General features: G+C 44.0%; 2 protein-coding genes across 2 annotated transcripts; one reads left to right on the forward strand and one right to left on the reverse strand.

Annotated features, from left to right (window-relative positions):
• The first annotated feature begins 324 nt into the window (after positions 1–324).
• On the forward strand, positions 325–16849 carry LOC106652965. Its single transcript, XM_023462558.1, has 11 exons — positions 325–1788; positions 3581–3717; positions 7053–7253; positions 9505–9647; positions 9715–9915; positions 9978–10197; positions 10565–10954; positions 11324–11822; positions 12760–14020; positions 14093–14345; positions 14690–16849. The coding sequence occupies exons 1-11, from the start codon at positions 1395–1397 to the stop codon at positions 15077–15079; spliced, it is 4089 nt and encodes a 1362-aa protein (XP_023318326.1). The 5' UTR covers positions 325–1394; the 3' UTR covers positions 15080–16849.
• A 4176-nt stretch (positions 16850–21025) lies between these two features.
• On the reverse strand, positions 21026–22300 carry LOC106652966. The gene is made up of 3 exons (XM_014372176.1): positions 22002–22300; positions 21710–21903; positions 21026–21378 (listed from the first exon to the last, which is right to left on the reverse strand). The coding sequence occupies exons 1-3, from the start codon at positions 22298–22300 to the stop codon at positions 21026–21028; spliced, it is 846 nt and encodes a 281-aa protein (XP_014227662.1).
• Between the last annotated feature and the right edge of the window lie 1977 nt (positions 22301–24277).

Below are 24277 nucleotides of genomic sequence, written 5' to 3' on the forward strand. Positions count from 1 at the left end.
CGCTCGTCGGGATAATAGGGGCGTAGAGAGTAGAGTAGAGTAGACGGCTCTCATGTGCAGCAGCAGCAGCAGCAGCAGCAGCAGCGACTCTCGGCGGAGCAGTAGGGGGATGCTTTTACGGGAGCTGCTGCCGGGGCTGCTGAAACTCCTCTGGCACGACGAAAAAGGGGTAGTAGTGGTAGATGTGCGCGCCGGCGCACGTCCCAGACATCCTGTGCGCTGCTGCCGCTGCTAAGAGCGCCGAGTGTATTGCGGGCAATAGCAGTCAGCCCGGCAGCGCCGTAGCGAGTCTTTGAGCCGGTCATGTAGCCGTTGCATATTCGTTCTGCTTCTAGTCCATATAAATGTATACATTATAGTATTTAGCATTATAGTATTATTACGATTATGTGTACATTTGGTGACTTTTGACTCGCAAGTGTAGAGACGAACAAAGCTTCACGATTCAGGAGGGAGAGAGAGAGAACAGGAAAGTCTGTTCACATCCTCGTCTGCAGCTGCGTGTAGAGTATCCTCCCTTTGCCGCAGCGCCCGAGTTTCCTCTCTTTTGCCGAGGATGACAGCGCAAAGCTCGGGCTGCGCTTTTATCTCTCTTTACTCGACAAAGACAACGACTCAAACTACAACGAGGACGAGGACGACGACAACGACGAGGATCGACTGAAGAAAGAAAAGGAAAATATTCGTTACAAATTGCTGTGTGTCTCGAAAAGTACTCGAGTATCGATAAATATACAAGTGCTGGGAGCTTCGAGGCTGAGCTTTGCTCTAGCTGCGGGCCCAGAGGATCGCAGTGAAAGCTCGAGTGTGAGTGTGTCCGTGCATCGAGGCTCGCGCGTGTTTGAGTCCAGCCGTCTATAAACCCATACAATCGTATAACGTGTGTCTCGGTAAAGATGTGCGAGTGCACTGCGCGAGTGTACGTACGAATGTATGCGTAGGCACACTGCTATATAAAGAGCAAGAGAGCGAGTGAGTGAGCGAGCGAGAGAAGGAGGGAGAAAGAGAGGAGGTCATATCGATCGTTCGGGTGGGTGGAGGAAGAGGACTGCGACTACGACTACGACTACGACTGCGACTGCGACTGCGACGACGGCCAGCCGGAGGAGGAACGAGAGAGGACCAGTTTTGGAAAAGATGATGACCAAGAGGCCGATGACCAGGAGGAATGTCGCATCGACACAGGCGTGTACGGAAACGAAACCGCAACGATGAACAAATAATATCTGTCGCAGTGGCATTGTTAGTGCGCGCGCGAGACTGAGCTTGCGGTACGCTATACGAGTGAAGTCGAGCTTGCCGCTCGGAACAGGAGCAGCAGCAGCAACAGCGGCAGCGGCACAAGGGGCAAATGATAACGAGCACTGGGTAGCAATTTGGCCGCCAGGAGTTAAATGTCGCCAGGGCGCAGCTATGCCATAGGCCTGAGCAGTAGCAGCGGCAGCAGGCAAATGCACCGGCTCAAATCGCTGCAGCTCGATCGCTATCCGCTGCTGCTGGTGCTGCTGTTGACGCTGTTGACGCTGTTGGCCGGGCCTACGAGCAGCAGCAGCCGACTCAGTGAGCACAACAACGGTAACAACAACAACAACAACAACAAGGATCATCGTCGTTACGGGGTGGCAGCAGCGGACGTCGCTTCGGGCCCAAGAGCGACCGTCAGCCGATCCTGCAGGCCCAGCGAGTTCAGTTGTCTCGGCGGCCCGGCCAGGTGTCTGGCGCACGACAAATTCTGCGATGGAGAGAACGACTGCGACGACAAGAGCGACGAGCCACCTTATTGCACTCGTTAGTACTTTTATACATTCATTACGACTCTTAGACTAGTTTGTATGAGTTTTTTTCTTACCCTCGATTTTCGTTCGGTCCTTTAATTCCTCTTCTCGTGGCTGCTTTATTGTCTGCACTGAGAATGCGGTGAGCGAGCATAGTCGAGCTTCCTGTATCTCTTGTACTAACTCACTGAGTCAATGACCGACCCGATGATACTCTCCATTTAATGATACAACAGTAGCCCATCGAGTGAATAATTTTTCCAAAGATATTTTACTCCGAGGGGCGAAAATTCGAGATATAAAAGCTCGGAGTAAAAAATAAAAATATAAAAACGTCGAAAAAAAGGCTAACCGGACGTGATCGATGTAGCCTATTTGCTGTTTAATCTGATAAGCGTGTGCGCGCGCGGACTATAGCCACCGTGCATGGAGAGAACGCTGTTGTTCCTCGCTTGTTTCCAACAACTTTGGTCTCTGCCTCGCAGTGTTGTACTCAAGGCAAGCCTGCCGCTTTTTTTGGCTCATTTTTATACTCGTCTTTTTGTCGTTAAATGTGCAACGTCAGTCAGGCTGACATAATTCATCGCGCTCGCGACGCCGAGCATTTGTGATTTAGAGCGAGCATTTTCGAAACTGTAATTTTTTCGCTCTGTGTTTGCAAGCTCTCGAGGTCATTATTATTATTATCAGTTTTTTTTCAACTCTTGGCAAATTTTCGATTGTATACGTAGATATTGCGTTTTATACTTTCTGTCATTTTCAATCGTTCCATTAGTCTGGGTGCACTTTCAATTAGCTGTTGATTCAATGGGTCTATGTAGCATTGTACCTTGGTAGCGCTTTTTGGTTGACAATTAAAGCTTTTATGCGGCACGAAATGTGCGTTGAAGATTTAAGTAGAGGTAAGCATGAAAATTACGTAGGGAGACCAGAGATTGATTTCTCGGCTTTGTGCTGAATACACTGATGCAGGGAGTGTGGGGACAAAAGACAAAAATATATGATATACCCGCTGCACTTGTGTGGCTACGAAGATTAAACAACACCCAAATTATAGAATTGTGCTATCTGTTTGAGGAAATATTTCTCTCTCTCTTTCACTCACTCTCGATGTATAGCATGTAGACCGGCGTGCTCGAGTGCATCACGAGTCGAGATTGCAGCTAGTCAAGATCGCGCTCCACTTTATCATCTAAATGGTCCTTATTATACTCCATGTACTGTATACCAAAGTTAGCGAGAGAGACATTTATTCAGAAATCTCTAACTTGCACATAGCCAACAGGCCTTGTTTGCTTCTCTGATGAAGCTGCCCTATGCAGGCGTTAATACCAAAATAGAATTAATGCCAAACTCTTTATGCATCAGCTCGTAACTAATTGAAGCTACCCGAATTCTCTTGTATACAAGCTCCTTAAAAAATGAAGAATAAATTCGGCGCTGACCAAATATATGTTTAATACATGCGGATATCGCACCTTCATAGCTTATACGTATATTCGTAATATACAGGGTGCAACGGCTCGCTGCTGCTACTTTTTATTCATTGCTCTCTTGGGAAATGTTTTATAGAATTGCTGTTGTGCGTGTCTGAATGCGCAGCCCTCTATCCGTTTTACTGGCCTTGCCAAAACCTGTTTGCGATGCACTGTCAGGTATTTACAAGTAACACGTGCCAATTTTCGCCAATTCCCAAGCCCGGTTATTATAAGCTCGTTTACCGCCGACGCCTAATGAGCTACTCTCATATTTTCCCCCGCACAAAAGATGTTGATATTTTACTTTTGAATTTTTTGCCCCAACAGCCTGCAATCGCACACTGTACGGCGACGTCGGCCGTACCTACGAGCTGCAGATACGTCGACCGCGAGAGGAGAGGCTGCCCTTCTTGTGCCACATCAATTTCACTGCAGCTGGCAACGATTTGGGCGATCTCGTTCAGGTAAGTCAGACGCACACCTCGGATGTGAGCCTAATTCTCTTTTCAATGCTTTTATATATATGTGTGCATATCCGCAGTAGAGCGCGACGCTGCCCAGCCGGCAGCTTTTTTTCTCTCCGCCGTTTATGCCGTCGCCGCCACTGCGGCAATATGTCGGCGCGTGAGCATGTGTACTGTGCGACACTTTGCTGCCAACGGCTCCTTATGTACCGGGTATACATGTATTCCCTCCCGAGGCTCGTTCGTGACGAACTGCCAGAGCGAAGCTCCGCTGGCTGCCCTTTTTTTCTTGCTTGATTTTTTAACTATTTCTTGGACTTCATAATGAGTGCTCGGTACTCGAAAAAGCTTGTGTTACAGTTTTTTTTCGTCTGTCATTTTTTTTTGAACAATAGCAATCGTCAGCTCTCCTAAGATTTGAGAGAGAAAAAGAAAAGCTTCCTTTCGTGCGAGACTGGTAAAGGTGAAAAAATAATACAAGAAAATGAGAAAAGTGCGTAGCTACATTTATACACATTTTAATTTACATTGAAATTCAATTGAGCTTCAGATTTGAACAAGAGAACTGAAAGAAAGAAAAGAAAAGGGAGAAGCTGGGATACAATGTTTTTTCAATCACGTACATTTGCATAAAAAATTACATTGAATTGGGATCGTAATTTTCTTTCTCTCTCATTCTGCACACACATGGGCGTGCGTTCTGTAAATATATGGGTGATTATTAAAAAAAAATGCATATTTTTCATACCTTTTTTCAATTTTTTTTTTTGAAAAAATCTTACATGGATAACATGTAATAATTAGATGCAAAGTTTTGTAATAATTAGATTTGAAGTTTTTTATGAACATATTTTATCATGTATTTATTGAAAAAGCTAGGAAATAAAAACTAAAGCTTTACCATGATACGCATAATTTAATATTCAGTGAATTTTGAGAATAAAATTCAGATCTGTACAGTTATAATCAATTTTTTTTTTTAGATTTTAAAATTTATAATTTTTTGTAAAAAAGTACAGTTTTTTATTTGATACATTAATAAAAATATTAACGAAAAGTTATTAAAATGAAGAACATTATAGAGCCTATTCCATCCACTATAGAGAATAGTAAGTAGACATTTGAGACAAAGGCAAATTGGAACGGTGATTTTTAATCCAGCTGTCCATCTTCTTAAGTTGAGATTTCAAAACGGAAGCTGACGACGACGAAATTTTCATAGAACTCAAAATGCATGTATTGTAATGATACCATTTATATGATATGAACTGTACAGAACGATTATTTTTTGTTCCATCTCTTTTTGAAGTTCTGGCGAAGGAAATGAAAATATTACTTTAAGCTAGGAGATTCGAAATTATTTGTTCACTCGGTAGGTGCAAAATATTCTTGATAACTTGAACATGAGTTCATAAATAAGTTGTCAATATGTTGATATATCTCAATAAAGCAACACTCGTAAGTTTGGAATTTTTTTGATATTCACCCATATATATCATACATCATAGATGTACAGTGTAAATGCATAGGTGTGCGAGCTCCATGGCTCGTTGTATCTATATAGGCATTTGCGCGCGCGGCGCTGCACATATTTTATCCCGAGCGAAATTGTGACGGTGCGGGTGTGTAAAAGCCGCCTCGTGCCCGCGTCTACGAGTGTACGCGACGCTCGAAACGTAAACATAAGCTGCGGATGTAATGCTAATCGCATTACTATGTAAATGTCCCCCCTCGGCTCTCTTCAGTCCCTCTTGAAGCTTGTCTTTGGGTACGCGCGAGTCAGCTTTTTACGCGGCTGGTGCGTACACATGGAGAAGTATACGTGCAAGGACCTCTCCTCGCTGTAAAATATTCAGAAAAGAAGGCGCTAAAGGTGCGCGCCAGGGATAAAATTTACTTTATGCGCGAGACTGGCGGGCGGAAAAATTACTCTGTCGGATGGGAATTTGTCGAGGTAACTGCTCGATGTCCTGCAATCGCGCGCAACATTGGCTTCGATTTAAAACGATCGACAAATTTGCCCTAAAACTCCGAGCCTGTGCACAATGAGTAACATGTGTAAATATTTGCGCTTGGAAATACACGAGCTGCGCAGGACGCGTAAGACGTGGAGGGAAGATCGAGCTCTCGTGAAACTACATGACGGGCGATAATTTCAGCCGAGCTACATCATCTCTCTCTCTCTCTCTTTCGAGCTAAGTTTTCTACTTTACATCTCGTGCGTGCGGCGCGCCGTGCAGTGCTCGTACTCGAGAGCGATAAGACGTTATGCTCGCGCGCGCACACACACACATAAGCCATTCAGAGAGGCGAGGGTAGCCGAGCCGAGCGAGACGTGTGCGCCATATGAAAATATCTCCGATGTATACGTGCTCCGGCCTTGATTTATCCCTTTGCCCGTGCAGCCGCGCACGCATTTACGCAACCGAGCACACGAGTAAAATAATAATTTTATCAAATTTAGATTTACGCTCGTTAATTCACGATAATAAAAAATCAAGGGAAGAAGATGATTATTGCGTGGAAATATGTTTATCAAGTTGCTCTAAATTCGTCTTTTAACAAAGAACATAGTGAATATGATTTACTAGCTTGGGAAGGCTATTTTGTTACCTACTTACTACTACCGTCTAGGTACAGATGTGCAATTCGTTCATTACGTTTGGCGCGGTGCAAGTCAGAACGAGTTTTTTCGAAATGCTCTCTTGGCTACAGAAAGAGAGAGAGAGAGAGAGAGAGAGAGAGACTTTCAAAAGATTTTTATTGAGACAGCCCAGACTGTACAGACATGCGACAACACGCAGAGAGACACCAAAGTATTTTTCTCATTGCAGTTGCGTTGGGTCGCGGCCCAGCTGCAACTCACAGACACATTTTTCTTCCTTTTTTTTCGCTTCAAACTCGATGAATCTCTTGAATTCTATCCCTCTATTTATCGTCGTCGTAGCGCGACACTACTCTTTATACTGTGTAGTACGTATTAGCGCGCGTCGGGCTATTCAGACAGCTGATAGCTCATGCATATGCCAAGCGGGTGCGAGAAAAAAAAATACTCGACTGCGCACTATACAAAAGTCTCTTTTGTTTTTCTTTTTGCCCTCGTTGTTGTTTGCGTTTCGTTACTGCCGGGCCTCGCGCAATCCCTCGCAGGATTTTGCTATTCTTTGAGGATTTACGCTTGTGTACTTTATGCTACGCAAGCTCATAGCGCGGCTACACTTTGGCAGAGCTTTCCGAAAGCTTTCGCACGCGCCTTTCGGATTTACGTTAAAAAACCAACTTGATTCGACGGCCTTGAGTATCGACTAATTATTTATGTGTATGTCTGAAAACAGCTGACTTTTGATACGTTTACGGTGGGCCGTTTTCTATCCTTCACCTCGGACGGCTGTCCCGACGGCCACATGAGCATTGCCGAGAATAACAGACCGGCGACGGGTGGCCAGTGGTGCGGCAGTGCCTGGGGCTACACCGTCTACTACAGCGAGACCAGTTCCATCAATCTGACTTTGTTCCTATCTCGCCTTTCGGGACAGGTATGTCATCTATTTCATGCTATACCAATCATTACATACTTATTTACCATAATTTTTTTTATACCTTAATATTTTTCATTGGCTTATCTCTTATGTTTTCTAATGGATTAGCTATGCGATGCAACTAAACAATACTTTTCTTCATTTATTATATATACACTGATACAGCAAAAACGGCAAGGTATCATTCGTACACATGAAACTTGTACGCAGGCATTTCTGTACACGAGTAAAATGTGTCCAATATTTGTACACATAATCCAACTTTTTTTTAAATTCAAAAATTTTTTAAAAATAATCGTAATCGTAATTTTTTGATTTAAAAGAAAAGTTGGATTATGTGTACAAATATTGGACACATTTTACTTGTGTACAGAAATGCCCGCGTACAAGTTTCATGTGTACGAATGATACCTTGCCAGCAAAAACTATGATAATGCCTAGTAAAGCCGCTCCAAACTCGAAATATTCTGTTAATATACCATGTAAGTACATAATAAATGTCTATACTTTGTAGCAGCAATTATAATAAAACGTTTATATTTTTATTATATTTATGATAAATTTACCGGTTATTTAGAATGTAGGGCAGCTTTACTATAAGCGGTATCGTAAGTTTTACCAAAATCATGCAAATACTTGACAATATCGCTTGTGCTTATGCAAAGCACAAATAACACCTAATTAGTTCGCATTGTCAAAACGACCTCAATTATCGATACATTATACCCTTCAAAGGGAGAGAGGGAGAGGGAGAGAGAGACGGAAAGAGGAAAATTGAGAAGGAGAGCGAAGCGGACGGCTAGGTGCATTTATTCCATTTGAGCAAGCGATTTTTTGCTCTCTTTCCCTTTGGATCGTTTGAGTAAATATTGCAACTACATAGATTGAAAATATATATACTTTCGATGTAAATTTTTCAAACCTCAGATACGAAATGCACTGGTATAAAGACTAGACTGCGGTAGCGGAATGCATATTCTTTTTTTACACGTATACATATGTGTATGAAATTAAATAATTCATCAATTTTATCGATTTATTTGTACTTGAAAAATATTTTCGATAAAAGCTTTCGATCAAAATTGGTAGCGAGCTTTTATGAAGATGAAACGATTACATTTTGAATTTCATCTTTTCTATTGAAATTTTTCACGATGATGAAGCAAAATACAGTTCTAGGAATTTTTTCGGAAATTATAGAAAACGAGCAAGAGAGGAGTAAAGCCCCAAGAGTAGTTAGGTCAAATATGATTTTTCGCGAAGTATCTAAAAAAAAAAGGAAACTGCCGTTTCGAATTCAGTGTCAAGAAGCTTTTTTGCAATTGTCACTATAAAGTAATTCTAAAAACAAGAAAAAGAAAATGGAAAGGCTATTATGCAAGAGTTCATAAGCTTTAGATTTGCTCCAGCCCTAGATCATCATACGCGATCTCTAATGCAAGATCTTTGACTGTATCTTTGATAATATTGGAGCGGTTTTTATATTTTTATGCACAAATACTCGAATAGAGAAGAATTAACAGCTAAAATATGAAGAAAAGTTTTTACAGCCATCAGAAAGTGTGCTGATATTAAAGGGTGTTACTCTTAAATTAAATTGCGTTAAAAGAAAAAAAATCACTTTGCTCTCGAGTCTCGTAAAAACGTACACGGTGGATTTCAGTATGGTGCACGGAGCATGCGATATAATATATGCAGAAAGAAGGAGAGAGAGCGACTAGTGTCGGGGGTAGCCCGAGAGTTTGTAAAGTTTCGGGTGGAGTTGGAGTCGGGTCGCTCGGTCAGATAATAAAACGCAATTTTTATGAAAGCAGATCAGTTGTTGGTCCGGCAACTAGTAGTAGGACGCGGGGATTTTTTCAATTAGATGATTGCGCGTCCTCGCAGTCAAGAGGCATAAATAATTGCCTGGCTTGCTACGACATGCACGCTCGGTCGGAGGGAAAGAACGTCCAAGCTCAAATGCGTAGCTCATGCGGGCCACGATCGAGTAAATTTCGTGCCAAAGGACTCGCTGGCCGTGATGATCGGTAATGGCTGCAGCAAATGCAGCATATTGCACGTCCGTGTTACAAGGGGCATCAGAGAAAGAGTAAGCCCGTTGCAAATAACCATGCGAACGACAATCAATTAAGCGGCTCGCTATACATTTCCATGTGGAGTGGTCTCTCTCTCTCTCTCTCTTTGTCTCTCTTCTTCTCTCTCGAATGGAACTTGGCTAGAATCGCGAACGAATCTTGTGCTACAGGGCAACGACTACAACTTCGACTTCAAGCTGTCGTACAAGTTTTTGCGTCGCAGCGAGGCGCATCTGCGCTACGGCAACAGTAGCCTCAGCACTTGGCGCGGAGAGCTCGTCAACGACACCTACTGCGATCGAGTTTTTACCAGGTAAGCGAGTTCGAATAGCGAGCACCAGACGCGATCGGCATTATTTATGCGCATTACGATACGTCAGGTGCGACCAGAGGGCCTGCCGACTGCAGTCGCCCAACTACCCGGGCGTGTATCCGCGCAACGTCACCTGCTACTACAGGATCGAGCAGAAGAGGGCGCCAGCCGGACATCGGGCCCTCATCGCCGTGAGCCAGCGCAACAGTCACAAGATACACATAAAGGACCAGGTCAACAAGTACGATACGAGCCAGCGAACTCTCAGGTAAGCCTCGAGTAAGCGACTGACTGTCGCACCATTGGTCATCCGCCGATCGAATTTCCCAGAGTTTGGGACCAGTGCAACGTCGTGCAGGACTACCTCACGGTCTACGACGGCGGCTCGAACGCCGACCGCGTGCTGGTGCGGCTCTGCGGCGGCGACGCGGTCCCGGACATCGTCGGCAGCCGAGACACGATGCTCCTCGAGTTTCACACCTCGCCCTACGACAATCCCTTCCATCCAGTTCCGCTCTCTTTTCTCCCGGGCTTCGAGCTCGAGGTTCAGGTTCGTACTTGCTCTAATTCATTCGGCACTGCAGCCACCCCACGATTCCTTTCGAACAAGCCCCATTCGTGGGTGCATTTTTTATTTAGTATCACATTTAGCCGATGTTCGAGTCTACATTACGTTCATTGCATTGATAAATTTTTGCCAATTCACTTAGCTAAGCGTCCAATATTAATTAACTTTTCGTATAGCCTTAGGCCAGGCCTCCGTGACCTTCGCGAACTCAGATCCTCATGTAGAAAAAACTTTTAATTTATAAGCGTTTTTAAAATGGATCATTTAGTCGTCTAATCTATTGACAATAACTTTGTCGCGAGCTGTTGCCTCGTTTGCAAAAGTAGCAAAATATTGGAATTGTGTACAGGTAATCTTCGTGGACGAGCGCTCCTCGGCCAGCTTCGTGTCCAAGGACAAGGAGAAGTGCGACTTTTACGTGACGAGCTACGAGTCGTCGTCGGGCGTCCTGGAGAATCCCAAGCACTCGCTGCCGCCCAACACGACCTGCCGATTTCACTTCCAGGCCAAGCCCAACGAGATCGTCTGGCTGGCCTTCGTCAAGTATTACGCGGCGACGCACGACCAGTCGAGCAATTTGGCTGCTGCCGCTGCGGCGGCGGCGGCCGACTCGACCATCACCCACGACTCGTCCTCGGTCGACTGCAACGTCAAGCTTCTCATTTGGGACGGCGAACGCTCGGCAAATGGATTCGATGGATCGCAAGCTCCGAGCAAGGATTCCACTAGCGCTGCTGAGGTAACGTTTCAATTTTCTTTCGTTCTTTCTTTCTTTCTTTCCTCTCGTTAGGCTGGACCACTTTCAAAATTTCGTAAAATTAGCATCGACACCGAAATTCATAGAGAATAATTGCGACGCAGTTTGAGCGCGTGTACATACATTATGCTTCAGCGCGACAGCGCCGGAAAGGACTTTGATCGCGTAATTTGACTTTAATAGCAGGTGCGGGGAGGGGCGCGGCTTACAAGTTTGCAGAGGGAGTTGTGGATTTTTTGCGCAAAGTTGGCGAAACGTCAACGAAGCTGGGCGGCGGTTAATGGCTCGGCTGACCGCACGTCGCGCTAAACCACTTAAAGTCGATGGATATATATATATGCTTTCTCTCAGAACGCCACGCTGCTCGGGGAGTTTTGCAAGGACGAGATCCCGCGGCTGTGCGACCACAGCCTACTGCGAGGCAACGGCAGCAGCCGCTTGTACACGAGGCCCTGCAGCATGAGCGAGTCGTACGTGTCGACGGGCCGCTACCTGACCCTCGAGCAGGTGCTGCGCCACGGCAGTGCCCTCTACCCGGTGAGCTTCGTCGTGCGCTACGAGTTCGTCCACCTGGAGGCCAGCAGCCACTCGTGCAACCGGCTCTTCTCGGCCAGCGGCTCGAGCGCCGGCAACGAGGCCCTCGCCTTCGCTTCGCCCCGCAGCGTCTTCTTCTACGGCCGAGGCGGCGCCGCCAACCTCAGCTGCACCTACAGATTCGAGACCGGCGGCGACCGGCGTCTCGAGCTCAGCATCAGGAGGGCGTCCTTCGGGGCGAGGAACTGCCGCAGCAGCATCGATCCGCTGGTCAATCGATGGTCCTGCGAGCGACCCGCTGCCAGCCAACGAGCCGGTACACACTTGCTATTGCTATTTTCGACCCACCTTTTTTCGCCTCTTTTTAAAGCAACCGACTCGTGCAATTAGCCTCGCGATCCTCCAAGCCCGCAACGTCACTTTTAATCTACTTTAAAAGCTATAATACGTATATCACCGCTGCGACAAAATACGGATGACTATATACGGGGTACAGTTGTCGAGATGCACTCATTGGCTGAATTTCGATTAAAAATTCAGTCTTGCCTTAGCCGCGACACGTCAGTCCTTCGCCTCGTGTCGTTGTCTCATTTTAAAAGGGGCCGATTTGGAAAACGAGTCCGCTGATCGAGTTGCTGCAACGGAAAGTCAATTATCTCTCGAGCATCGACACAGCTAAATAGGAGACGACATTACGGCTACGAGCCAGGTAGTAGTTTCCGTGGACTGACTGAATTTCGAAAATAAAGACGACTTTGTTGACCCGTTCTGAGAGTGGGTAAAAAATTTGCGGGAGCGCACTTTGCGCTATGATATATATAAGTCGTGTATGCAGGCACGCGTTAAGCACGTCGGAATGTAGGAAACTAGGAGAAGAGAAAAAACAAGCGCTGCGCGACTCAAATGTACTACGTGCGAATTCATTATTCAGCGAAAAAGCGCCTTTCTGGCTTTCAAGTTGCGCTCCATACGCGTCCTGATACACTCGCGCGAGCTCAAATCCACAGACGAGGCCGCGCGACTAGCCCATCCCGTCATTCCTTTTGACTTTTTTCTTTGCCTCGCAGCTGAATTTTAAAAAAGCCGAGCTCTCGTGCATTATCCGTGCGTAGATGATCGTCGATAACGAAGCACAAATCGTAGCTCCTGTAACGATTGTCTGCGCGATCGTTAGCGAGTCGCTTTCGAATCCAACACGACTTTGAAATAATTTATGCACGCGCGTGAATATAAAAAATTGGGACGATCCGCAGGTGACGAGGGCATAGCCGAGCTGAGGCTAGCCGAGTACCCGTGGCAGGGGGTGCAGCTGTCGCGCGACTGCCTCTGCTCGAACGTCAGCGAGCCACTGGTCTTCGGGAGCCTGTCCTCGTCGCGGCTCGAGCTCACCTTCCAGGTGAGCCAGATGAACGTCACGCAGGACCACGAGGACTTTTACTTCGAGGCCGAGTATCGCTTCGTGCCGGCCAACTCGATTCCGGCCCCGGCGAGCCCGGCCCTCGATCCCGTCGGCTCGGCTCCGGCGGCCAATTCGGCTTCGAAGGATTCCAAGGATCACCGCTCGAAGCAGCAGCAGTCGTCCCAGCAGTCGTCCCAGCAGAAGCAGCATCAGCAAAAGCAGCAGCGGCAGCATCGGGACCCGAGCACGGTAAATCAGGCCTCGCGAAGCTGCCACGGAGCGAGCTCCGACTCGTCGGAGCCGAGACTGAGCAGACTCGAGGACAGGAGGCTGCGCGGCACCAGCGGAGAGATCGCGCTGAGGAGTCCGCCGATCTCGAAACTGGCCAGTGGTCTCGGCGCCAGCAACGTGGTCACTTCGTCGGTCTCGTCGTCGGACACGATCGCGATGAGGCGCGGAGGCGACCGTCTCGGCATCCTGGCCACCATCGACGAGAGCCTCTCGTCGAGTCCGGTCAGCGACGGCCCCGGCAAATCAGCCAGCGGGCCCGTTGGAGCTGGCAGCTCGGCCGCCAGCAGCGCCGCCGAAGTGACGCACTGCGTGAACGAGCCGTGGCTCATCGAGCCCGAGGACTCGCGGCTGCACTTCCTCTACCTGAAGACGCCGGGCTTCCGGCTGACTCGGGAGAACGTCCACGAGTGCCCGACGCGCAACCGCATCGTCATCTACCCGGCCTCGAGCACGCACGAGCGCACCGTCGTCTGTCCCGTGGACGCCGGCAACTTCACCGGGCCTGGCCTGCGTCGGAGCAGACACGATCGCGTGGTCGACCTCATCAGTGGCGGTTGGAACGGCAACGGTTCCGTGTCCACCGGCTCGATGTCGTCCTCGTCTCCTGGCTCGCAGCAGCACCAGCAGCACCAGCAGCACCAGCATCAGCACCAACACGCCCGGAGCTTCGTCGTCGAGTTCCTGCAGCAGGAGCCGGGCAACTACGTCGTCACTTGGATGGCCATCTCGAAGCGGCTACTGGGATCGTCGAGCAAACAGCCCGACCAAGCCAGCAGCTTCTTCGGCAAGGCCCTGTCGTCGTCCAACGTCGACTGCCCCTACAGGTAGGCGTTGGCTGCGTTATACCTCTTTTCGATAGTCGTACAACGTTGCAAGTACTTTTTGCTGGAGCACAGGTGCCCGGAGCTGGACGCCTGCATAAGCTCGCTGCTCTGGTGCGACGGCGTGCACCATTGCCCGTCGGGCTTCGACGAGCGCGACGAAAACTGCTCCTATCGTTTCGGGGTCACGCTGCTCTACGTGGCCGTCGGTGCCGGGGTCCTCGGCATCTCCTTGATCCTGCTTCTGGTCACTGGCTGTCTCAAGTACTGCCTCTATCGAAGGAAGCGTGGACAGCGCCGGCGATTGCAAAAGAAATTACCATCGCAGGTTCGTCGTCGTTTTCGTTCTCGTTGTTTTGTTCCTTTTGCCTCTTATGCCATAATGCTGTCGAGATACTGAAAACTTTCCGTCCCGAATGCATAAATATTCGGCGCAATCGATGCCATTATAATATTCATGTATGCTCAAATGCGCGACGACGTATTTTCGACTGGATAACCCAGATATTTTATATCTTTGACTCGGTTCGTACTCGCAAGCAGCGGAATATATGAATATTGTTCCGACGTGTATCGCAAACATCATTTGACATTTTCTTTGAAACGGTGAAACGTTTTTTCGCGCGATTAAATATGTGGCACGATTCTTACATACATCAATCGTGCTTGCAGTCGTCGGCCGAGGAGCAGCAGCAGCAACTCCAACAGCAGCAGCAGCAGCAGCAGCAGCAGCGGCTGCAGCAAAAGAAGAAGGTGCAAGTGCTGAGCGTAAATCAGCTGGGCAGCTCCGGCCAGAAGAACGGCACGAGCGGCAAGTCGAGCAAGAACGGAAAGGTCGACGCGGCGAAGAAGAAGCTGCACTCGTCGACGCTGCCGCATCGGCCGGGCCAGCAGCAGCAGCAGCAGGTGCCCCGCTACGCCAACTCGACCTTCGGCCGCTCGACCATCCAGCGCTACGGCGCCGAGCGGCCGAGGTTCTACCGGGCCGACGACCTCGACGAGGACGACCTCATCGACCCGCACAGCTTCGCCGACAAATACGCCAAGGACAGTATCTGTTGACAGTACGCCATGGCCTATACAACCGATGTCGCCCAAGACGCCGTCGAGACCACCGTCTAAACGATGCCGCATGCGAGAAATAACCCTATATAAATACCTCGATGATCCACAATGTACCATCGTGCGATTCTTTTACTCCCTAGATTCTAACGAGTTTCGTGTCTCACCGAGTGCGATCGCGCGCCTCCCCCTCCCCCTGCACGCTGCGTCACATTTACTATTCCATAAGGAATTGGCGAAATTGAATTGTCACATAGCGATACGTATACTTCTGTAAGTAGTAACCTTTATAAATGAAATAACTGCGCTATGTATCGTTTTGTTATTTTTTTATTTTTTTTATTTTTTTCATTCGGTGGTTTACAGACCACCTCGTACTGTATGAATGTCGGAAGAATTTTAAGCTTTTAAATACAATTATCTTATTATACGTACATACGGACGACGATAGCTACGTCTATTTTACACAATGTGATTTTTTTCAATGTGATGATTAATTTTATCTGTATAGCTAATTATACGGTGCGGCACTCACACAGTTAATGAGTTAATTTTATCTCAAAGTGATAAGTTAAACGAGACTGAGCGCGAGAGACGTTACATTGATTGTAACTTATTTTTATTTTTATCAAGCTACGTGAGCGCACGACGCTACTTTCTTTTGGCGGAAGTCGCCTTTTTAATTACGCTCCATTGAATTTGATTTAATAAATGCGATTTAGTCGAGAGGAGCAATGATCGCCGACGAGAGACAAAGACAACAAAGCAACGATTTTTAGCTACAACGCACAGGCCTAACGAGTCCAATAATCGCCTTCGTTGACTGAAATTTTTATTAGTACAGAAACATTACGTTTACTTTTCTCATTACGAATTATTTCTCTGCTGAAATGACTTTTCTAAAAATGATCATCGATGCGCTCGAGCGCATTTTATACACATGTTCATTGTACATGTATTACTTTACTCAGCTCAAAATTGTTACTGCACACGAAATTTGTACGCAGACTAATTACAAGCAGAATCGTAAATTAATCAATGAATATTCTATTGTGACACGTAATTTTGGTGGGTCAATGTACGAACGAAAATATCTCTACGCATCTGACACAATTAATGCTATTTTTTATTGAACTTGTAACATTTATTTCAAGTGAAAAAAGCATAATTAATGTATTAATTTATCAAACTGAAATATCCTATTTGTGTAAAAAATAAAAATATAAAAACAAAAAATAGGAGTAATGAAGGAAGCCAAGAAAGTTTATCTGATAGTTTGCGGCACAAATAAATGTGAGCACATGCCAATCTCGCGCTCGAAACTCGATTCATATATTATATATATAAATATAAATATAGATGAATATATATACACAAATGCATGATATACATATAAATAAAGAGTCCGTCAATCGCACACGTTTATTATGAAATCTTCCATTGTGCTGATATGGTGCTTAACGTTAACTCTCGGCTTGTGCATAAGCGTATACACATTTTACACTTTTTTATTTCTCTCGGTGGTAGTATGTATGCGTTGGGTCAGCGAACACATTATACTATTGTATCGTTGTCGCGCAACCTCTATCTGCGATATAACACACTGCCATGAATATTTTGTCGTACATTTTTTCAAGTTTTTGCAGACTTCAGTCATGATTTTTATGCTGCGAACCATTTTATACCAAATTTTAAGATTATACCAAAATGCAATGATTTGAATGAATGAGATGCACGCGTGTATTATACTTTTGTACGTACTACTAATTTAACATTTTTATAACGATTACGAAAAAAACAAAAAAGTCTTTTTCAATAATTCATTATCATACGTAAATGTATCAATAAAAGAAAAAAATGTATGAGAAATTTTTCGAGAATCTATATAAGTAAGGTGAAAGAAAAAGTGACTCAGTGTCGTGAAACATCGCTAGGTACTTTCAACTGAGTTTCAATTAACGAAAGCCTATTGGCTTTCCTTTTACAAGTTAAAACAAAAAAAAATTTCTTACGACGTGACTCAAGAAGTAAACATTTTAAAAATTGCACAAATTATGGAGTTAATTAAAACGAATAAGCGAAATGATATATATATTAGGATGTCTCATATATCCCAATTCGCATGGAACTTCGCTCTTGTAGTTTTAAAAGTTGGTTTGGGTCTGTAAATGAAAAAACGTCGTATCAATCACTCTTTTATATTCATTTTCAAAATGATCCTAAAAAAGTTCATACATATTTCTTGACTAGTACAAAAAATTTTTTGGACTTTTTAATAATTTGCTTGTTATCATTACTTTTCGAGATGATGAAAATCGCAAAGATTAAAAACAGGGTATTTTCAAACTTGAATTTTCGTAAAAATTTTTCATCATTATACTTTTTTAATTTTTGCGATTTACCTTTAAAAGAGACAACTTTACGAAAAAAATGCAAAAAACAAGAGTCAAAAATACGTGTGAATTTTTCAGAAATCTGAAGACTTTTTTAGAAAACGAGCATGGTTTTCTCGAGTTCTAGCAAGATGAAGTAATTAAAGGGTAGCAACTAGAGATTTTGTTTTATTTTTTGGTCCAAATAAGCTGTTTAAAGCAAGAGAGGGCATGTTTCATGCAACTTGGGAAATAAGTGACACTCTAATGTATGTATATTATATATATATATATATAAATATAAATTAACAAGTATAAATAGATAGAGTTATATGTACGTGTAAGAAAAAGTAGAATGGGACGATTGTAGGAGAAATGATAGGTCAGACTGGTTAATGTATGCTGCACATGGGTATGGCTGCATGATGTATGAGCGAGTGTTATATATATGAGCAGTTTTTTCATATATGTACAACTTTTGTGCGGGGGGTTCTCGGATCTGCCCCAAAATTTAGTATGTTATTTGGGTATGTGAAAATAGCCTTCAGGTAAATTTTTAGCCCTCTAGGGGCCTTAGGGCCCAAATTTGGGCCCCTCGAAGGTCCAAAAATAGCCGTTTTTACCTATTTTTGCGTATTATTCAAATATTTGTAACTCGGGCACCGGTGCATATTTTTTAACTCTGAGGGTCGCATTTTTTAGGTCAAGACATGTACTTTTCGTAAAAAAATTATGTAGAGCTCGATAGACCAACCCCCGGTTATGGGGGGGCAATGAAGGGGGATGAAAAATCGCAAAATTGACGTTTTTTAGCTTTTTTTGAATTGATGCAGAAGGCGACTGGATTGACGTATTTACTTTTGCAACGTCTCATTTTAAAGGTATTTTTATTACCTTTAAATTGCCGTGCGCAGAATTAAGATTGGTTCAAAAACGACGGAGATAGAGCTGTTTAAAGGTGTCAACATTATGAAAAAAGGCGTTTTTTCGAGATTTCGATAAGCTGTAACTTTTTTCTAGTAACATGAATCTCTTTGAAATTTTATGTGAAAGTAGTTGATTACATGTAGTTTGAAGCCATGTAGGTAAGGATCTTGGTATTTGCCTCTATAACCGAAAACGAGGCCCCCGAAATCCGGCACTTTAGCCCTTATATAGGCAAAATACATGTTAAATTGGGCGGCAAAACTATTTGGTAACTCCTGAAATTATCGCAAAATAAACATAAAAAAAAAATCAAAAACCCCATATTAAACGTATTTTTCGACGAGGAATCCAATGGTAACCTCGAATTTGACCTTGAACATAACCTCTAAACTATAGCGAACCAAAATTGATTTTTCGCACGGTGACCCCCTTTTTTTATTTCAGATTTGAAAAGAGCGGAAAATTTCACGTTCAAATACATATTTCGTTTTTTTTTTCAAGGTAATTTTAAGGGCCCCACAGATCAAGAATAAACTCTTTGGCTGAGTTTAATATTAGTTTTAATGGAGCCTTCATTTTCAAACTGTGGGGCCCTTAAAATTACCTTGAAAAAAAAAACGAAATATGTATTTGAACGTGAAATTTTCCGCTCTTTTCAAATCTGAAATAAAAAAAGGGGGTCACCGTGCGAAAAATCAATTTTGGTTCGCTATAGTTTAGAGGTTATGTTCAAGGTCAAATTCGAGGTTACCATTGGATTCCTCGTCGAAAAATACGTTTAATATGGGGTTTTTGATTTTTTTTTTATGTTTATTTTGCGATAATTTCAGGAGTTACCAAATAGTTTTGCCGCCCAATTTAACATGTATTTTGCCTATATAAGGGCTAAAGTGCCGGATTTCGGGGGCCTCGTTTTCGGTTATAGAGGCAAATACCAAGATCCTTACCTACATGGCTTCAAACTACATGTAATCAACTACTTTCACATAAAATTTCAAAGAGATTCATGTTACTAGAAAAAAGTTACAGCTTATCGAAATCTCGAAAAAACGCCTTTTTTCATAATGTTGACACCTTTAAACAGCTCTATCTCCGTCGTTTTTGAACCAATCTTAATTCTGCGCACGGCAATTTAAAGGTAATAAAAATACCTTTAAAATGAGACGTTGCAAAAGTAAATACGTCAATCCAGTCGCCTTCTGCATCAATTCAAAAAAAGCTAAAAAACGTCAATTTTGCGATTTTTCATCCCCCTTCATTGCCCCCCCATAACCGGGGGTTGGTCTATCGAGCTCTACATAATTTTTTTACGAAAAGTACATGTCTTGACCTAAAAAATGCGACCCTCAGAGTTAAAAAATATGCACCGGTGCCCGAGTTACAAATATTTGAATAATACGCAAAAATAGGTAAAAACGGCTATTTTTGGACCTTCGAGGGGCCCAAATTTGGGCCCTAAGGCCCCTAGAGGGCTAAAAATTTACCTGAAGGCTATTTTCACATACCCAAATAACATACTAAATTTTGGGGCAGATCCGAGAACCCCCCGCACAAAAGTTGTACATATATGAAAAAACTGCTCATATATAAATGAGAATTCAGCGCGAGAACTTTTGTTAAATACGTATATACAAGTCACACGAGTGCGTGGCGTTACAGAAAATTACCGATCATACATGAATTTATATTTGAGAGCATTTTTCTGTGCGCGGAAGAGCCACCTTAATAATATGTAATATCGACGAAGCGAAGAAAACCGAGAAAAAGTATTTATACGTAAACTCTCGAAAATGATAAACTTGTAGATGAAAATGCCATATAATGTATAGATTAAGAATTTATTATTAAAAAAGGGTAAAAACAAACGTTTGTCTAATTTATTTTTGGCATTTGTATTTTTTTAGTCGATTATACATAGCAAAGCCTATTCTACGATCATTGGTATCGATTGCGTTCCATTATGATTTTGTGTCTCGCGGGTTGAAATATTGTTTCTCTATAGATGGAACGCCGAGGCGTACATGCATGAACTTGTAATTAAATAAGTAAACAAATAAATAATGTATACATATATGTATACGTAAATGAGTAGCTGTTATGACGTATAGGTAGGAAAATTAACCGTTAGGATAATGGATGGGATAGTTGGTGGCGCGCGATTGAGCCATTTGGGTTGGAAAACGTTCTCTCGCGTGACACAATTTTCAATCGAATGGCAGAGAGTCGACGCATACGACGGTTTAATTAGTATAGGCCTAGTATGTATATATATATTATAGACGCATCCGTATTTTATGGGTTTGCGCCAAGTGCAGTAGTACGGGCCGCAAATTACACGGTGCGAGCCACTCTGCGAAAAGTCGCTCGCCGAGACGACGCGAGCCGGCAATAATAATTCTAACGATATACAACAGTCAGTCTTAGAAACTACATTTATAATAAGGTAGTCGCTTAAAGTAAGTAAGATTCACATGATTATTCCGAACTGCTTATGCGGCACACATACCTATACGTACAACAATCACGCATAAATGGACTCTTTTTGTTTTGTTCTTCTTTTCAGGCACAGATCGCACAAATACAACAATTACAAATGCATTCAATATGATACGAGGAGAAATACGTTATAAGATACAAACAGTCGAATTCAGTGGTAATGGATACCCGTGCGCCTGGTGATGAGCTGATGGGGCCCGTCGGACAAGAGCGGATAGGAGGAGTAGTCGGCCTGGTAGGTGGTCGGCAGGTCGAAGTTGCGCTCGTGCCAGGGCTCGACGCCCGGCGAGTAGTGCAGGCCGTAATTGACGCCGTTGGTCGCGACCTTCTTGAGGCCCTGGATCGACGACAGCATCAGGGCCATCTTGGCCAGCACGAGGGCCTTGCCGCCGAGCACGGCGAGAAACTGAAAGCCCATGGGTATGAGGACGGTGCTCATCAGCAGCACCGACATCAGGATGATCGGCATGATCTGCATCTGGCGACGTCTCCGGCGACGGTTACCTGCGCCGCACACGTTCCAAGTCAATTTTTTATTTTAGCGCGTGCGCGTGCGTGGCAGCGATAAGCGACCCGTGCGTGCGCCGCAGAAATTTACAGTTTTTCGCCGCGATCGCCGCAAAAGTAGAGCGACGGCTCACATCATGCGAATAATGACATAATGAGATGTATGTCATTTTTCCGATTCCGTTAGATGCCGCTTCCCCGCGTGTTCGCCGAATTCACGTAGCCGCAATTAGCGCGACTTTTTCATTTTTTCCAAATCGATGCTTACGACTCGCGCGGTTGCCTCCATTCAAAGTGCTCCCGAAAGAAAAATACCGCTGCGACTTACCTCTAGCTTCGTTTTGGCCATCGTCCATCGAGCGCATTTCCGTACTCTGCGGATAGTCCAACTGCTCGAGGTCGACCTTGATGGCGTGGGTCCTGAGCGCTCGGATGAAGCTGCCCGTGAGGTGCTCGCGCCAGGAAGCCGCGGCGTCCGCCTCTTCCCTCCAGCCTTTGTCGTGCGCACGTTTCAGCAGTTCTCTACACGATGAATTGTTTTTTTTTTGTTTATTTACTTTTGTTCACAAATCAAAACTCGCGCGCGATCAAATTCATCCGGCTATAATGGCTTGACTCACCTGATACTGGGCGTCGATTCATCCGGTTGCTCCGAGTCGGAATTGTTGTTGGCGAATTTCACGAGTTTCAGGCCCTCGACGATGGGCACGACGTCGTCGTCGAGGATCTGGTCGATCACCAGGAGCGTCCGGCTACGAGCGCAATTGGTCAGGGCGGCTGTCAAGCTGCTCATTTTGCCACCCCTCAGGGGACAGTCCCGAAAGAGGCTCTTGACCTCGTGAATCCATGAGCTGGACTTGGACGTAGAGGAGACGACTACCCCGAGCAAACAAGCCAGCGACAGTATCCTGCGTAACATCGTGTGTCACCCGCTCCAAACGACTCGCTAAATGCACTCGGGCTTGAAACGCTTGCAACTTATTTATACCGCGGACAAGTAAAAGCAGCGCTCTTTTACGCTCATGTGCTTTTTCAATGATTTACTGCAGTTTCATGTCATTCTGCACTACCTACTACTCCTCCTCCTCCTTCTTCTCCTCCTTCTCATCCTCTGGATTCTCCTATTCCACGTCATTCAATGTTTATACCTACTTTTTCAACGAGTAGCATTTATTATATTTATCACGGGCTCTTGTACATATTATAACGACTATTTTCGTCTACGGTCAACAACTATGTTATTACGAAAATGAAAATTGCTATAATTGTCAATCATTTGTGGCGCGCATTGAATTTCTCTTAAGCAGCGTTACATATGTGCATGTAACTGTTGTATTTGTACGAGTTTGCTATAAATGTTGGCTATTTTCCCTTTTTTTCCCAGCTAAATATTTCAATGAAAAGCTACAAAATGCGCAAAGTGGATCCTGATCCAAGACTGTTCGCGAAATGCCAATCGTGACATGAATATAAAAATAAAAAATTTTCAAAGGATGAAAAATTCATTGCAGGCATGGTTTACACTCACAAGGAGACCTTCTCAGCTTTGGGTCACAGTTTTTTACCAAAATTTTTTGGGGTCTCCGGGAACCTAATAATAAAGCTGCCTATGCTTAGTTCTATTGAATGGGCTTCAGAGCCCATTTTAAAAGGGGGTTTCTATTTTAATTAGAAATCTTCGAGAGTTACTATATCAAGTTAGGAGCACTTAAACAAAAAAATGCACCGATCAAAAGTTGTGAAATTTTTCAAAAAATCTGTCTGAATTTTTTCAGAATTTTTCGAATCGTCCATTACCCTTTGTCAGAGACCCTAATTTGATACTTTTCTTGCACAATTCAGAAACCTCTAAAAAAGGGCAATGTTCAATTCGAAAAATTCTGGAAAAATTCAGACAGATTCTTTGATAAATTTCCAAACTTTAATATTAATACTAAATAATATTCTATCCTTAAGTGTAAGAACCACACCCAAATTCATTCATGTACTAAAAAACAAAAAAAAAATGAAAAACTCTCCAAATAAATCTAGGATTTTTAATGTAATTATTTATACAATCATTATTAAAGAATAACCTTCGGTATAAAAGAAGAGTGTAACTGTTTTATCTTGTCATTTTCTCGTTAGTGTAGCGACCAAGACGACCTGAAAATTTTTCCTCGAGTACAAAGTATTAAAGAAAAGTTCAAGAAAGTTAGAGAACCAAGAGAAAGAGTTCGTCGTTAAAGATTCAGTGGATTTTAAAAAATGTTGGTACGACGAGGAAGAGTTCACGAGCAAATCGCAAAAGATAAGGATCAATCCGAGTCTGTCGCTCTACGAGCTGCTGCAGTTGCGGCCCGGCGAGGCGGAAAAACGACTCACCTACGAGGACTTCTTCTAGTTCGTGCGGTCGGTTAATTTTTTGTCAATACCCCGAACCACGAGGGTAAAGAAGTCTTGCACTGCGCACCTGAATGAGATAATGGCGAGAGGATTTTGTCGATGATGGGCACTAGAACCATTTATGGAGATGACGCGCTATCAACTGCCGATTCTCTGCTGTGAAGAGATCTTGAAGAATTTGTATCGTGTTTGCTTTGCCGCCACAGACCACAATATACTTGACGTCGATTCTGTCTGGTCCAAAAGAATGGAGAAACGTGTTAAACATAGGCAATTCCGATGAATCAATGTTAACCCAGTGTAAGTTCTATTAATAAAAAAAAAGAGTTATAGTGATGAAGTTGAAATAATTACTTAATAATAAGTGTTTATCTTCAATATTTATTGAAGTCTGTTGTAAAATGATGCATATTTTTCTGATTGTTTCAATAAGTAAATAAAAATAAAAAAAATGATTTGATCTCCCTATAGAAAGGCAAACAAATTATTCAAGTAAAATATCTCAAAGTGT

The sequence above is a fragment of the Trichogramma pretiosum genome, unplaced genomic scaffold (genome assembly GCF_000599845.2).
Source record: "Trichogramma pretiosum strain Unisexual culture from Peru unplaced genomic scaffold, Tpre_2.0 scaffold8, whole genome shotgun sequence".
Lineage (NCBI taxonomy): Eukaryota > Metazoa > Arthropoda > Insecta > Hymenoptera > Trichogrammatidae > Trichogramma > Trichogramma pretiosum.

Bases quoted from the DNA above. Each gene is read 5' to 3' on its own strand.
- LOC106652965 (XM_023462558.1), top strand. From the start codon at position 1,395: ATGTCGCCAGGGCGCAGCTATGCCATAGGCCTGAGCAGTAGCAGCGGC. The intron at 1,789-3,580 runs GTTAGTACTTTT...TTGCCCCAACAG, and splicing joins CGAGCCACCTTATTGCACTC to CCTGCAATCGCACACTGTAC. The intron at 9,916-9,977 runs GTAAGCCTCGAG...CGAATTTCCCAG, and splicing joins ACGAGCCAGCGAACTCTCAG to AGTTTGGGACCAGTGCAACG.
- LOC106652966 (XM_014372176.1), bottom strand. From the start codon at position 22,300: ATGTTACGCAGGATACTGTCGCTGGCTTGTTTGCTCGGGGTAGTCGTC. The intron at 21,904-22,001 runs GTGAGTCAAGCC...TTCATCGTGTAG, and splicing joins GAATCGACGCCCAGTATCAG to AGAACTGCTGAAACGTGCGC. The intron at 21,379-21,709 runs GTAAGTCGCAGC...TGTGCGGCGCAG, and splicing joins TGGCCAAAACGAAGCTAGAG to GTAACCGTCGCCGGAGACGT.